This window comes from Magnolia sinica, chromosome 6, assembly GCF_029962835.1.
Source record: "Magnolia sinica isolate HGM2019 chromosome 6, MsV1, whole genome shotgun sequence".
Lineage (NCBI taxonomy): Eukaryota > Viridiplantae > Streptophyta > Magnoliopsida > Magnoliales > Magnoliaceae > Magnolia > Magnolia sinica.
This window is the reverse complement of record NC_080578.1, coordinates 105,251,786-105,267,230: the sequence shown is the minus strand read 5'-3', so window position 1 is coordinate 105,267,230 and position 15,445 is coordinate 105,251,786. Positions and strand designations below refer to the sequence as shown.

At 39.5% G+C, this 15,445-nt stretch overlaps 1 protein-coding gene and 1 long non-coding RNA gene across 3 annotated transcripts; both read left to right on the top strand.

Annotated features, from left to right (window-relative positions):
- The first annotated feature begins 794 nt into the window (after positions 1–794).
- On the top strand, positions 795–15,445 carry LOC131249432 (uncharacterized). Of its 2 annotated transcripts, none has more exons than XM_058250225.1 (6): positions 795–972; positions 9,142–9,311; positions 13,912–13,980; positions 14,095–14,170; positions 14,248–14,312; positions 15,112–15,445. In XM_058250225.1, exons 2-6 carry the CDS (start codon positions 9,300–9,302, stop codon positions 15,193–15,195), a joined length of 306 nt encoding a protein of 101 aa, XP_058106208.1. In that variant the 5' UTR covers positions 795–972; positions 9,142–9,299; the 3' UTR covers positions 15,196–15,445. The 2 variants fall into 2 exon arrangements, with proteins under 2 accessions (XP_058106208.1, XP_058106207.1); XM_058250224.1 differs by having other exon boundaries at positions 9,106–9,311.
- On the top strand, positions 9,318–13,020 carry LOC131249433 (uncharacterized). Its single transcript, XR_009172837.1, has 2 exons — positions 9,318–11,767; positions 11,884–13,020. It is a non-coding gene; the product is annotated as an uncharacterized LOC131249433 (long non-coding RNA).

Genomic DNA, 15,445 nt, shown 5'->3' with positions numbered 1-15,445 from the left:
TCAAGGATGGGGACAGCCTGTTTGACACGTACAACATGGTTGGGTACATGACAGGCCCCACCTACGGTCTGTCCTATATGAGGATGGTGGAGCTCACATGAATGTTTGTGTTTTATCTACACCTACCATCCATTTTAACTTATAATTTTGAGGCATGAGCACAATAAGTAAGTAGATCTAAGCATTGAGGGGACTACATCATGAGAAGTAGCAGCGATGGAACTCACACGATTGAAAGCCAACAGGGCCATAGAATTGTGGATCGAGCTGGTATTTATTTTTCCACTTCATCAAGGTTTGTCTGATCTCATACGCAGGCTGGATGTCAAATAAACATTACACTGGGCTTGGGGAGGTTTTTAATGGTTGACATTCAAAAACTATTATTTCCCTGTGGTGTGGTCCATTTGAGATTTGTATCTCCCTCATTTTTGGTATAAAGCCTTAAAATGAAACGTAAAAATTAATGAAAAACGTGGGTAAAATACATACATTATGATGGGCCCACGGATCACCAATCAACGTCACTAGCCAAACCCGTCCGCAACAGAAACTAAAGTCTTAGTTGTTAGTTATGGATATAATGTAAGATGGCAATGATTTGTTCATATCACTTGATGTATGGTTATCCAGACCATCCAAATAGTGGGTCCACTGGTAGATGGTTTATATTTATGCTTTTACTATATTAGAAACTCTTAAACGTCTATTAGGTGGGCCCTTAAATGTACGGCTGATAACATATGATATTATTTAAACGATGTAAAACGCACATTGTGTGGATTTGAATGCAAATGTCATTCTGGAAGAGGGATTTCTAAAACCCTCTTTCGAATTCCGTTTCCCACTCTCTCTTGCTCTCATTTTCGGATTCCAGAAACCCTAAAACCCGATCTTCGTCTCTGGCGAGAATCCGTTTCTAGTGGTTGCTCGTTTCAGAGGTTTTTTGTTTCTCAGGTTTCATATCGGAAGGTATGTGATTCGCCTCTGATTTCTAGAAAATATGTGATAGGGTTTGATTTTGGTGGAATTGGAGTTATTTGTGGAAATTTGTATTTGCGTAGGGTTTTGGTTCGAAATATAAGGGTTTTCGAGTGATTTGATTTCTTTTGGTAGGAATTTTGGTTTTTATAGGGTTTGGTGTTGGTGTAATCGGTTGTTTTGTTTTGTTTCTAGTAGTTTGACAGCATTCAATGTATGATTGCTGCTTTTTTTTTTTTTTTTGGTTTCTAGTAGTTTGACAACATTCAATGTATGATTGCTGTGGCAGCATTCAACACGCACGACACTCATGGAACGCCATCCAGTGTTCGAAATATTGGTATCGCGTACGTATCGCATTCTTGAAATCATGCCGTTCCACTCTTTAGACGGGCCTCACTGAGGAAAGCAATGGACAATGTATGGTCTTATTCAACACGTAAGTTTGGCCGCCTAATTAGTGGAATAGCCTGATTTTCAAGGTGTGTTGCACCTTTGTAGGGCTTAGATATATGTGATCATTCCGTAAAGAAAATGAAAGATTCTATGTGATTATTCCGTATTTATTGGCCAATTCCAAATGGGTACTCTAGAGGTCAAGCCCAAGATATCAATAGTTTTGATCAAACATGCACTTTAAGTTGTACTGATCCAGTTGCTTTGGGACACTGGATACTGTAATCGACAATCCATGTCTTCGTTATGTCACTGGCATATTCAGTGGGGACCAAGGCATATTCAGTGGGGACATGGACGGGAGGTTAGGATTACTAGAAAAAAAATCATCTAATCCTATTCTAGAGTTTTATTTATTTATTTTTATTTTTTATAAATAAGGTAATCCTAGTTAATATTCATTCATGCCTTTTTCTCATGCAATCTTGCTTGTTGAAGACCAGGACTATATATATATATCCTGGTCTCCTATGAGTGAGACCATAGACTCCCTTTGAGCGAGCTCTACTTTTTGCTGCTGGATCTCATGGATGGTTTATATTTAGCTTGCAACTCTGAAGCATGGAAAAGAGAGTTGCTTGGAGACTCTCCTTGTTTAAAACACACCCGCATGTATGCCATTCACACACGCCCCCTCTTGATCCCTCACCCCCTTCTCACTAGGTCTCCCTCTCCCTCTCTCTATACGAACATCTCCCTCATGCTAGCTCTCCCTCTTCATCTACCTCTCTATCTCTCTCTCTCCATCCCTCTTGCCATACAACGACAGTGACAACAATATTCTTCTCTTCCTCTTCTCCGTATGCTTCTTTTTCTAGTGGAGATTGTGGAAATTGCAAATCCTTAATTGGGGATTTTTGAAATCGCAAATCCCTAATTAGGGAATTTTTGAGTTTGTAAAACTCTAGTTGGGGATTTTTTAAATTGCAAATGCCTAATTGGGGATTTTCAGAATTTGATCAATCCAGAATTTCACAAATTGGGGATTTTGAAATTTCAATTCCTAATTGGAATTTTTGAATATGTAAAACTCTAAATGGGGATTTTTGAATTTGCAAGTCCCTAATTTGGGATTTTCAGAAATGGAATAATCTAGAATTTCGCAAATTGGGGATTTTGAAATTGAAATCCTTGGTTAGGGTTTTTTTTTCTGAAATTGTTAATCGCTGATTGGGTTGGGATTTTCTCAAATTCTTAATCCCCAATTGGGTTGGGAATTCTTAATCCACATGGGCCCCACTATATAGACGTTTGGATTTGCATATGAAGTTTATTAGGCCAAGCACATGTTCATTGAGCATTTTACATCTCTTAATTTTGTTGACCCAATTTTTCTATGCCAAATCCCTAATTGGGGATTTTGCCTAATTAGAGATTTTGTTGAATCAACTCCCAAGATGCCCCGAGTCATTGTCATTGTTCTATCGCCCAAAATCAGTGTTGGCAAGACTGAAAAAGCTTAGGATGGGGTTTGGATTTTGATGTAGGCATGTTGTGGAGAGAGGTGGTGGCTAGTTAATATGGGGTGGAGGGGGGATGGTCGGTGAATAGTTCATTTCTTTATAGGGTCTTCACCATTTGGAAGGTGTTCAGATTGGCTAGTAGATTTAAACAGGGGATTTGCTTTTTAGCGGGGGATGGGAAGAGAGTGCACTTTGGAGGATGTGTGGGTGTGAGAGGTTCCGTTGAGTGTCTTTCCCCTGGCTTGCACAATTTTCATTGGAGCCGAATATTCCCATTTTACGATGTCTCCCAGGTGGGCAAGGTTAGAGTTTGGGTCCCTCCTTGTAGAAAGAATTTGTCGGAGGAGCTTATCCATCTTTGTCTCGTATTTAGGATTGCCATCTAATGAGCAATGCAAAGGATGGAATGGCATGGTGTAAGGATTAGTCCCTCGAGTTCTTTATTTGATCGTTCTTCAGCCGTCTAACGATGACATCACTTCACGCATACCCTTGCGTACGTATCAGAAGAGGTGTGCCACACCGATTTTCCAGTGGCTAGGCGAGTATCCGTGATCGTGTTGAAGACCTTATGTGCATGTGCGAGAATCCGGAAGACCCCACATTAGGAATATGCACATGGGCTGCTTTATGGAGTGATCCGTACTGTTGGATCGAAGGGACATGACGATCGGGCCGTTGGATCACATGATCGGGCCATTGATCGTGAATCGTCCACACTAATTTTCTTAGATTTTATCAACATTATAGGATTTAGTTTTGTTTATGTTATGTTTGGAGAGTGTTTTAGTTAGATTAGGGATATTTTCGTCAAAATTCACAAAACAGGGTGTTGATTGTAATTTTTCAACTTTCTTAAAGCTATAAAAGAGGGTGGCCGTGTGGCCCTCACTCATTAGGTTTTTGTGATAAAAAGAGAAAAGCTCTTATGTGCTTCTTCCATCTTCAAGGGATTTTAAGATACTTACATGTGATATGGAAGGGAGATTGGTGGCTAATCTTCATCAATGGAGGTGTGAGGTCTCCATCTATCCCACACCGTCATCTCTTTTCCTCTCCATCTAGGTATTTTCTTCAGGTTCGTCATTCTTCCATCCCAGATCTTCATCTTCTTCTAAACTTCACTTTCTCATACCTGTCAATAATCCAAACCCTAACCCTACTTCCTATATATCTCAATCTCTTTAACCCTACTTCCTATATATCTCAATCTCTTTGACCCTAATTCACCCTAGGTTGTTTTAGGCCCTCTACCATAAAATAGACTATACCCTATGCTAATTGGATGTCCCTACATCCATTAGATCCTAGTTTCATTTTTATTTAACGATCTTGTGTTACAATGTCGGCAACTTAGGCTAGGATCATGCATGATGTTCTTTTATTTTTGTTCGTGATATTTGTGTGTTTATGGCAATGTTTATGTTTTTTGTTAAATATTTTAATTCAGCTACTTGATCTCATATATTATTTGGTTTATGCATCGGTCCTGCATCATCGTCTCTCCCATTCCTCGGTGGAAAGTTGGTGTTGTCATGCGGTGGTGGTGTGGTAGTACCCCGCTTAAGGTGGCGTCTTTTGCTTGGTTGGTTGGAAGAAACAGGGTGATTACCATCGATAATCTAGAGAAGTGCAATGATCAATAGTTTATGCTTGCAAGATGCCAAGTTGGTTGATCATTTGTTTATTTGTTATATGGTTGCTAGGATGGCGTGGGAAGGTTTCTTTGCTCTATTCAATGTTTCTTAGGTCTTAATGGGATCAGGCCTTGTTCTTTGCGTGGCATGGGGGAGGGTTTGAAGGTGTTGGATGCAAGAGAGGGCATTTGGCACATCTGGCTAGCCTTTGGCCTCTTTGGGGCGAATGAAACAAATGAGTTTTTCGGGATGTTCTTAAGTTGAATTTGGAGGTCTTGAGGGCGAATTTAGCCATTGCGGAATGGACTTCTTAAATGTTTCATTGTTCTCTTTTGTCTAGGTTGGGTTTTGTAGGTTTAGAGTTGGGTAAAGCTAGCCTTGTGGCTTCTGTTTTTGTTTTGCTCTCGTGAGCTTCCTTATTCTTTAGCCTTTGAGCTCTCTTCAGTAAGGCTTTATTACTCTTTAAAAAAACTTGAATCAAAGAGCCTAATTGTGGATTTTCCCTATTTGGGAATTTTCCATTTTGGGAATGTTTCCTAATTTAAATCCTTAATTGGGGAATTTGGTTAAAAATACGGATTTTTTAAAAGGTAACATTACCAGGGATTAAACCCTGGATCACTCACTCACACGCACTATACTATCTCTACTAGCTCATCTAAAAATTGGGAATTTTGCTATGTGGAATACCTATTTGGGGACCCATTTTTGTGATGCTAATTGTATGCTAAATGAAAATTTTTTTTTTTTTTTTTTTTTTTTTTTTTTTTTTTCTTTTTTCTATTTGTTACAATAGGTTAGGGCATAAGGATCTCGAATGAATTTAGAAGTAGAAATGAGAATATAAGTGAAGTAGGCAGTTCTTCCATTCGATATTGGATTCTAAATGTAAAATTAGGGCTAAAACCAATCATTGGGATGACTACTTTCTCTTCAGTTGATGTTGTGTTTGATTTCTACAATTGATATACAAGGAATGTAGGTTTCAGTGTTTATAAAGGTTTGAATAAATACAATAATGGCCTGTTTGGATTGATGATTGCTGCACTAATGTAATAGAAAAGTGCAATGATTACAAATTCTTTTGCTCGTCTCTTCAGATGTCTGCATTTGACCAAGGATTGCTATGTTTGGTCTATCATGGTACAATCTTAATGATGGTACTTTTCCATTACTTTAGGGCATCCTTGTTTTGCAATTCACCCTGTTAATGTAAAGGAAAAGTGTCATCGTTATGATTTTACCATCGCCAAACCAAACACAGGAATCATCAATCAAATGTAGATGTTTTCAGGAGATAGGTAAAGGAATTTGTAATCATTGCACTTTTTCATGGCATCACCGCGAAAATATCGAATTCAAACAACGACATCAGTGTATGATGTAATGATTTGACATTGAAGTAATGGAAAAATGCCATCATTTCGATTTTATCTTTGATAAACCAAACACGAGAATCAATGGTCAAATGCAAATGTTGTCAGGCGATATTTAAATGAATTTGTAATCATTTCGCTTTTCTTTTACAGTACTATGGTAATTGGTGAAACAAACAGGTCCATAATGTCAAATCATTAAATGCATACATTGATGTGTCTGTTTGGGTTGGAGGTTTTCACAGTAATGTAATTAAAAAGTGCAGCAATGATTACAAATTCCTTTACCCATTTCCTAAAAACATATGCATTTGATTGACATTTGTCGTGTTTGGTTTTGCGGTGGTAAAATTGTAATGATAGTACTTTTCCATTGCATTACTAGGGCAATACCTAATCCAAACAGGCCCTAAGATGAAAGAAGAGATTTGGAAGATGCATGTATATTCGAAGGAGGGATGGCGAACGATAAGGTAGAGATGAAACATGGTGAACTTAAGACGTGACAGTTGGCAGGGTATTACATGAGAGAGTTGTAAAACATTCACAAATCATGACAATTAAAAAGGCGGATAGGGATTAATTACAACATTCACAAATCATGACAATTAAAAAGGAGGATGGGGATTAAACTATGTAGCGAAAAAGTTTGTTGAGGAGCATGATTTTGAGTTAATGGCTCGGAAGAAACACACCTTCGATCACATCGTGGGATGTCAAATGCACTGAAGAGTTAAAAAAGAAAGAAAAGAGGCTCAATCATGCAAACATAGCCACTTGGCAAACCATGATGGTTATGAAATCGAATCAGGTAGTTACGAAAGTATTGGATGCCTTGAGCAAGAAGTGAGAAATTATGAAGGAGAAAGAAGAGAAGAGACCAAGGGCCATGGAGTGCAACTGTTATGTGAGCATTTTTGTAAAATGAAGGAGTTGAATCCATCCTTCGTATATGATGCGAAGGTTGATGAGGGTAGATTAACACATTGTTTTTGGGTTGACGTGATTTCACGTAAGGCATATCATTACTTTAGTGATGATGTGATGTATTGGTATTTGACACCACATACAATACGAATCACCATGAGTTAATCTTCACGCCATTAACAGGGGTGAATCACCATGGGCAGTCAATAATATTGGGTCGTGGTTTCATTTGTAATGAGACTAGTAGTCTTTCATCTTTCTTGTTTGAGAAATGGTGTAAAGCATTGGTAGGGGAACTGCCAAAGGTGATCATAGTAGATCAGGATTCAGCTATGATAAAAGCCATCGCGATGTGTTTCCAAATACTTTCCATTGGTAATATTTGGTACATTTTGCAGAAAGCCCCTAAAAAACTAGTTCTTATTGCTTTCAAAGATGAATTTAAAGGTTGACTTTTTTCTTTTTTCTTTTTTCTTTTTCCCTTCGACTGAAAGGTTTGAGGAATTATTTGTGGTGCTCATTGACGTGATCCACACCGTCCATCTGTTGGGCCCAACGACAATGGGTGGATGTTAAAAAAGAAAAATCTTTTTAGTGAGGTTTGCCGATGATCTTTGTAAATTGAAAGGGCATTTTCCTAATTTACAAATATGGGGCAATTTCGTCATTTTCCAAAGATCTGGGTTTTCGGAAACATGCCTGTATTGAGGTGCGGATATGCTACTACCCCTTTCAGCTTCACCTCCCAAAGTCCCAAAGCGACAATATGCTGCCCTCATTTGAAATTGCCTCGTGGCGAGTTGTATTGACTTGGCAGTAACTCTCGCGTCATCTCGCTTCTCAGAGTGCAAGTGATTTCGCTCAGTCAGAGAGAAGAATCGCTCCACCATTGCTCCTTTAAATCCTCAAAATCTATGTTTCTATTCATCGAAAGATATCCGTAGGACTCCATTCATCCATGGTCTCCTACATACATACATACATCATATCCATGGTCGTATATGAAAATTCATTTGAAGAAACTTCAACTCACAGTTGAGGAAGTCTAACGTTCTTGACCGTACGTGCGCATTGATAATTGCTAGGGTGATATTCTCATGGGGTGTGACACACGTGCCTAAGGGGCACTCCTGTGAGAGATCTGGTCTGTTCACCAGGTGGGGGCCTCTGTGAAAAGGGCCTTGGCCTGACTATGAGGCCAGGCCACCTGTCAGCCAGGCCACACGTGTATGGGAAAAATTGATCATTAAGGAGGCGATTCCCAACTATTAATTTTCAAAGTGCAAGTGCAGCCATTCTGATGGATGTCCTTCTTGATTTCTGGGCCGGGGCATGGTCCTGCTGCTCCTCTCTATTTAATGAGTAGCCTGGATGTGGTTGCCAGACTGAGAAACAGTTGCCTAATAGTGTTAGGTTGATTCTTGCTATGAGAGATTGGAGAGGCAAATGGCACACGTGGCAACATGAAAAAGCATGTGCAAGATCCCAGTCACTCATCAAACGTACCCAGACTCAAGAATCAGGCAGGGCCATCCATCAGGTGGGAAACAATTGAGAAATGCACTTTACGTGTTGATCTTAACAACCAATTCCTTGAGACTTTTTAGAATTCTCAAATTGTGCTTCTTTAGGGGTGAAATGACTGAAATGGCCTCATCTAATCCTTTCAACAGTTTTTGCCCTAGCACGATGATCAAACAAACAAACAAATCAAAATGATCCAATCATTAGGTAGGCCACACCATAAAATAACAATGTATACCATCCAAAAACCTCCAAATTGACGTGTGGTCCACCTAATGATTGGATCAGCCTAGTTTTGGTTTGTCTAATGGACATGATGGGATGCACTTGTTGGATGGGTTGGATGTCACACACACTTGGTGGAACCTGCGCATTACCCTGCAATGTGCAGGTTCCACTTCCTAAAAACAACAAGGGCATTTCAAACATTTCATACACCAAGATGCACTTTTTAGGACTTTCCAGTAAGCATCCCTAGGAAAAACATGACCATTGGTATACAATGTATATGCATGGCTAATCTGATGACTGGAATTTCTTAATTTAAACCATGCCCTGTGGCCCCCATCTTGATATTTCAGGATGGCAAATGCACCGTGAACTGTGCAATTTTACACGCTCAGTCATCATTTGTGTTTTTTTTCTCTCCATTGCATTTATTATTTACATATGTACTGCGAAGTAAATGTCATTGTTTGTTGCTATTTTCATTTCACTGAGTAAATTGTGTAAATTTGCAAGTGATGATGTTGGGAGAGTCTGAGGAACATACTTCAGATGATGTTCCTGGGCCTGCTGAAATTCACGAGGTTCGTACAGATCAACTGGGTAATGAAGGACACTCATCCGTGGCGAAGGCAGTTGATGAGGGTGTGGAGATTACTTGTTTTACAGAGGACTTAAAAGACGCCACCCTCCATTTTCAGATCATACGGATGATAAGACAGGTGATGATTAATTTTAGCATGTTGGGTGTTTTATCTCTTGCTTGTTACGTTGACAGGAATGTGCAACTTCCAAGAATCTCTTTGATATGGCATGGGGTTTTAGAGGAAATTATCTTTGCTTTGGTACTTTTGTTGGATGACTTTTGAAACGATAAAAAACAATGAGGTCTTCTGCACTGGTGCAAGTTGTAGGTATACCAAACATCACATATTGTTCGGCAAACAAAGAAAGCAACACCATGATGAGAGAGATAACTTATATCTTGGGAAACTGTAACTTGGACGGGGACACATATATTGGTGTTGGAAATGAACATGAGGTGTCAAACTGAGGGACCTTGTAGAACATTACACACATGTATGTCCATACTTTGGTTTGTAAATCCACAAGGTGTAGAAAAATGCATCCATGGAAGTAGTAGCCGAAAAGCGTGCATGTATTTTTGTGATGCGAGTATAGATGATAAGTTGTTATTCTCATAATCTCTCTAAAAAGAGGGGTTTTGTTTTCCCCTATTGTATGTTGATGAGTACCCAACATAAGATGTCTTAACAAACATTTTATAGAATGCATATTTGGTGAGGTCATGACCGTGGGGCCCACCTTGATGTATGTGTTGTATATCCATGCCGTCCATCCGTTTTGCCAAATCATTTTAGGGCACGAGCCAAAAAATGAAGCAGATCCAAATCTCAAGTTAACCACACCATAGGAAATAGTGTGATTGAACACTCACCATTAAGGGTTTAGGGTTTAGGGTTCAACTTCCTAGGGCCCACCATAATGCTTATGTGCCATCTAGCCTGTTGATAAGGTCATGCAGACCTGGATGAAGGGAAAGCACAAATATCGGCTTGATCCAAATCTTTTTTAATGGTGAGCATTCAATCACCATGGTTTCTTGTGGTGTGGTCCACTTGAGATTTACATCAGCTTCATTTTTAGGCCCATGCTATAAAATGAGTTGGCAAAACAGATGGAAGGCGTGGATATACATACAACACATACATTAAGGTGGGCCCTACGGTCACGACCTCATTGAAGTCCGCAGTTTCTCGGCCTCACCGAATCATGCTCTATTTCATACCATGGAGTCCCTTGTTACACAAGTGGAGATGCAATATCTTGGTATGTTTTAGAAGCCCTCAAACCGCATGCCTATCAAACATTGATGTTGCACAAAATAAGAAAGCTTGGTTGTAGGATTAACAAATTCATGTGGGTCCAAAATTCTATTGTAGAACTAGAAAACTTTGCCTTCAAGCCTAAGGAGGGTTGATATCAAGCGAGCAGCTGGTTGCCAAAATTTTGCCTATTAGTAATTAGAATTTCTGTTTATAATATTTGTGGGGCCAACCTCGAATAGTAGGGCCAAGGCTATGATGATGATCCAAATAACATTATCTTTTTGAAATCTAAAATATTTATTGTGGAATAATATCAAGGTATTAAAAAATAGTTATGTAATGGCTATTACATAATATTAACAGTTGGAGTTGTGCGCTAGAAAACCAACGTGAGCCCTAATCCACTGGTCATGTGGATGTGACAAGGGTGATCTCAGTCATAGATCATGATGGCCATGTGTCCTTGTTGGACAAAATGATGTTCCTTAGTTAATATGTGGTGTCTCCTTAAACATACATGAATTTGGGTTATGTAGAGCAGTGAGTCCTCTGATAGTCCTCGAGAACTCGAGATTTGACATGATGGATGTTGATTAGAGAGAGTTGTGGTCCATGGATCTCAGTACTCTGTTATACCATGACCACACATGTACTTGGGATATACCTGCGAACGTCATATGATGAGATGTGGGATTGACTTGGGTTAGGATGGACAATCTCCACCATCGGGGCCGATTTGATGTCGGTGTGCCTTTGCCCTCGCATAGGAGTGAGTGTACCATGGATACATAATCCAGTAGGACCTTTGGGCTCTTACATTTGTGGATCGAGTTCAGGTTGTTGGTCTGGGGCTCCAGTAGCTTGGACTGTGGCTAGACTTGACATTGTATAGAAAGATGATTAATCCTTAAGACTCGAGAATGGGTAAGGGTCATGATCTTGAGTGGACAACTTTTGGCTTTCCCTATGAGGCTATCGCTTGCCATTAAAAGTAGGTATAGGCATAGCTACGTACGTCTGTTAGGGTTCGTTGATTCTTGCACGTGCCAATAAAGAATCAACTGGGTTTGCCTAGAAACTTGTTTATGGCTAAATCTATTAGATTAGGGACTTATCAAGTGGTTTTACTGTTGGGCCCAACACTTGAAAAGGTTTTAAATGGCTTTACTTTTTAACCATTGAGGTTTTGTTTTAATTGTTAAATTGTTTTGATCGCACTTAATGATGATATGATGGCCTATATCTGATGGTCTTCTATGGATATAGATATTTGGTGGAGGGCCATGAGACAATGAAGGGATTTGATCATGAGTACATGCATAGATAAGGTAGATTGATAGACATCATTCAAATTAGGATGCATAGAAGTCTGTAGGGTGGCGAAGCACCATATTGTATACCCTTGAAACTCTAACCTCCACCTTATGTATATATCCCATCTCAGAAGGGAGAGAGCTTAGAGACAGAGAGAGAGCCCTGGACGTCCCCTCCTTTGGGGCGTTGATAAGAGAGAAGAAAAGAGAGGAATGGTAGAGAGAAGCATCCTTCTCCCTTCCTCATGACATCTCTCATCCACACTTGCATGTGGTAGTCGATCCAGTGGACAACATGCGTCAACCTCGCCTCCTATCAGAGGAATTGACGATGGTTTTTGCTCTCCTTCACCTGAGATGGATCGAGGAGAGTCCTCTTAGGTTAGAGGATTGACATCAACATAATCAGGAAAAATTCATCGCGATCAAGGTATGATCTAAGCCATTTATTAATGGTTTATGTTTGTAGAAATCTATGTTATCAAAGATGGGAGATCCTAGGGTTAATTAGAACATGGATTTTTTTTTTTTAAAGTTTAAATTCCATTGCATTTCCATAAAAATCCAACAGTAATTGTGGGAACCGTTATGCGTTACAGGGTTGTAATGCCCGTTTTGGAAAAAAATGGTTTGAAGGGTCTATTACGGGTTTATTCCTTGTGTACGCCCGCGCGTGCGGATTATAGGACCGTGAGGGTCGTTATTGCCTATATCAAATGGCCATTACAGTGCACGTTACGGGCACTGTTACTGTCATTGAGTACCTCGGATAAAATTGATGAATTCATGATGAAATTTATGGATAAGTTTCATGGCGGCTGCCAGCCTAACGCAACCCTCCTTTCTCTTGGATTAAGACATGGTAATGAGAGCACAAAATTCCCACAGGCTCTATGTAATAGTCTATTGCTTTTCCCAGTTAGTTGGGATAAGGGGATGTTGATGACAACAATGACGGCGATGAAATTATGATCGCCTAGACCAAAAGAAAAGAAAAGAAAAACTATAGAATAAAAATCCAGTTATAGCAAACCATTTGATTGGATCCAATCACAGACAATGTCTTGTGTCATACATACAAGATGAGGACAATCTATGGATATCACTTGTTAAGTATAATTCATAAAAAACTGTTGCCGATTCCTAATAAATGTGTCTTCTTACATCCACTACATGGCAAAACATTTATCAAACTCGAGACCTTAAAAAGGGTATTTTTTTGGATCATTGGAAGTGGAAGCACTGTCATTCCACTAATAATTTTCAAACTAATTTTGGCAGTCCTCAAAAGAAAACACCATGGAAAGAAAGAAAGAAGAAAAATGTATCTTACCACTAAAAAAGCTTGATAGTCTTCACAACTCTTGACAATCTTCAAGCAAAAACAAAACCTAATTACCTGATTGCTGAAACATTAGAGCAAAAAGAACCCAAAAAACCTTGGTTTAACAGGAAATCCCAGCCTAGCTGATGCAAACAGATTTCTGAAAGAAAAAAAACTAGCAGAAAAGTCACTCCTAAAATCTGATTAAAAAAACTTAAAAAGCAGCAACCAAACAACCAACAACCTGTCATAAAATCTGAAGTACCCGTAAGATCCCTTCTAAAAAAATCAGATCACATTGCCAGATAAGCAGCAATGATTCTCAAGCCAAACTCCAGACTCCAAAGAGAGAGAGAGTCTCTTTCTTAAAGTCACATGGGGATTACTCTCATTAATCTAGACTTATTCTAAGACTGAATCCTCAGGAAATGTCTGCATAAGGTCTCCATAAGGAGAAAAATTGCAAACTACAAATTTTGGAGATGTATAGATTTGTAACTCTGTTAGTTTGGTTGTCATTCTGTATAAAACTCATAATCACTTACTTTTAGGGGATCATTTCACTTCCAGCAGGTAATATTTCTCTTGATGCATCCATCTATGCTGTCTGAAGACCTAATTGTTGCTCATGGTTTATTTCTACCCGGCAGAGGACTGAGTTCCAACTTTTGTTTTTTGGCAGCAGCATGCAATTTGCTTCGAACATTAAATCCCTCCTTTTACCCAAAATAGTCTCTATCCTTCTTTTCTTTTTTATCAGATGTCTCCTACACTTTAAAACTCGGAGAGGAATTTTCTTTTATCATGCAACTTCCTTGAGTTTGAGTACGTGCAGATCTATGTATGGATTGGATGCAACTCTGCAAAATTTGGATATTTGTATGCAGCTGCGACTACTCGACCTGTAAGTTGACTCTTTTGACTGTCAAGGGTGCATAGATGCATATGTATGGACGTATGAGTAATTTTGTTGTCCTTTCTTTTGAAACTTGTGTTACTCTTTCATGTGTCCATACAGAACAATATGGTGAGTGTTACTTCCATACTAGGTGGTGGTGCTGATAATGCCGGTTCAAGCATGGCCCGTCGCTTGGGTAAAGTCCTAATCCTGTCTGGTCTTGATGTTGTTTTCCTGGTCCGCTGTGCTGATTCATTATACTCTCCTTTTCAGTGTTGAGGACTGGCCTCAATATAATTCTGGCATGCAATATTCCTCAGAACAGCCCCCTGCTTAAGGTTCTATTTATCCACTGCCCTTCAGTATTCATGTATTGCTGATGTTATTGTGTTGGTCTCTTGATAGATGATCGTACCATACTGATATTATAGTGCTTGTGTACATTTTATTTGTCTTTGCATGTATGGCTGTTGAGGTTTGCTTTAGCCCATGAATGTCAAACCCAGCACATCCACATGCAGCCATACATGCCAATGTGGAAGATAGTTTTTAGACTTGGAGACTTGGATCGACTCGTTCGGTCTCGCCTGAGTTGGGGGTGTATCGGCCGGGCTAGCTCGAGTCGGGGTGGCTCAGGCAGGTGACTCGTGGTATTGAACTGGATCAGGCAGTGCTAGAATGAGTCTTGAAACCTTGATGTGGAATATGTTTGAGATCCGAGCTTCCTGTTAGGTGGGCCAGATCTTTTGGTAAAGATCAGGTGGTTTCACTCTTCAGGTTGACCAGTGTACAAGCAAATGGATCTCTAGAAAAGTGTTTTTGGCTGTCCATTTGTCCTGTGCATATTGGCTTGCCTGAGGAATGAAGGCCCGATTCTTGCACCAGAAGATCTAAACCATGTGGTGCACCTGATGGAAAGCTTGCCCTCAGATCTCAACATGTGTTCACATTTGCACATCTGCCTGCTTGTGGTTGCGCAGGGCTCCACACGTGTGTGGGCTTGGGAAACTTCACAGCTTTTGGTATTATTGGGTAATCTCATCTCATAAATGTGTTTATTGGGTTGTTGGTATCATGTGGGTCCCATCTCTTAATGTGTGTATGGCTTGATGGTAACATGTGCTTCTCTTTTTCCAGGCAGATGCAGAGAGAAGACTGGTTCAGAAGCTAAAAAGTCTTGGCTACCTTGGACCAAAATCTGGAGGTTATACACCCGCTTAACCATCCATTATAATCAAGAGATTGAAAGAACTATCGTTCAGAAAAAAAAAAAAAAAAAAAACCCAGAGTTAACAATCACAAGATTGAAATAGAATTATAGAAATGTAGGTGAAAGCACTTCCTTGGCTGATTGTCCAAGAGGTCAATACAAAATTCATATTTTCTGTAGAATTGGCCTTTTGGATTTCTTATGTACGATGTTTATAACTAATTACAACGTTATGTTGCTTTCTCATGCTGGTTTTGTGAA

Coding starts and splice junctions, on each gene's coding strand:
- LOC131249432 (XM_058250224.1), top strand. CDS start 9,108: ATGATGTTGGGAGAGTCTGAGGAACATACTTCAGATGATGTTCCTGGG. Junction 9,312..13,911: donor TCATACGGATGATAAGACAG/GTGATGATTAAT, acceptor GAGTACGTGCAG/ATCTATGTATGGATTGGATG. Junction 13,981..14,094: donor CAGCTGCGACTACTCGACCT/GTAAGTTGACTC, acceptor GTGTCCATACAG/AACAATATGGTGAGTGTTAC.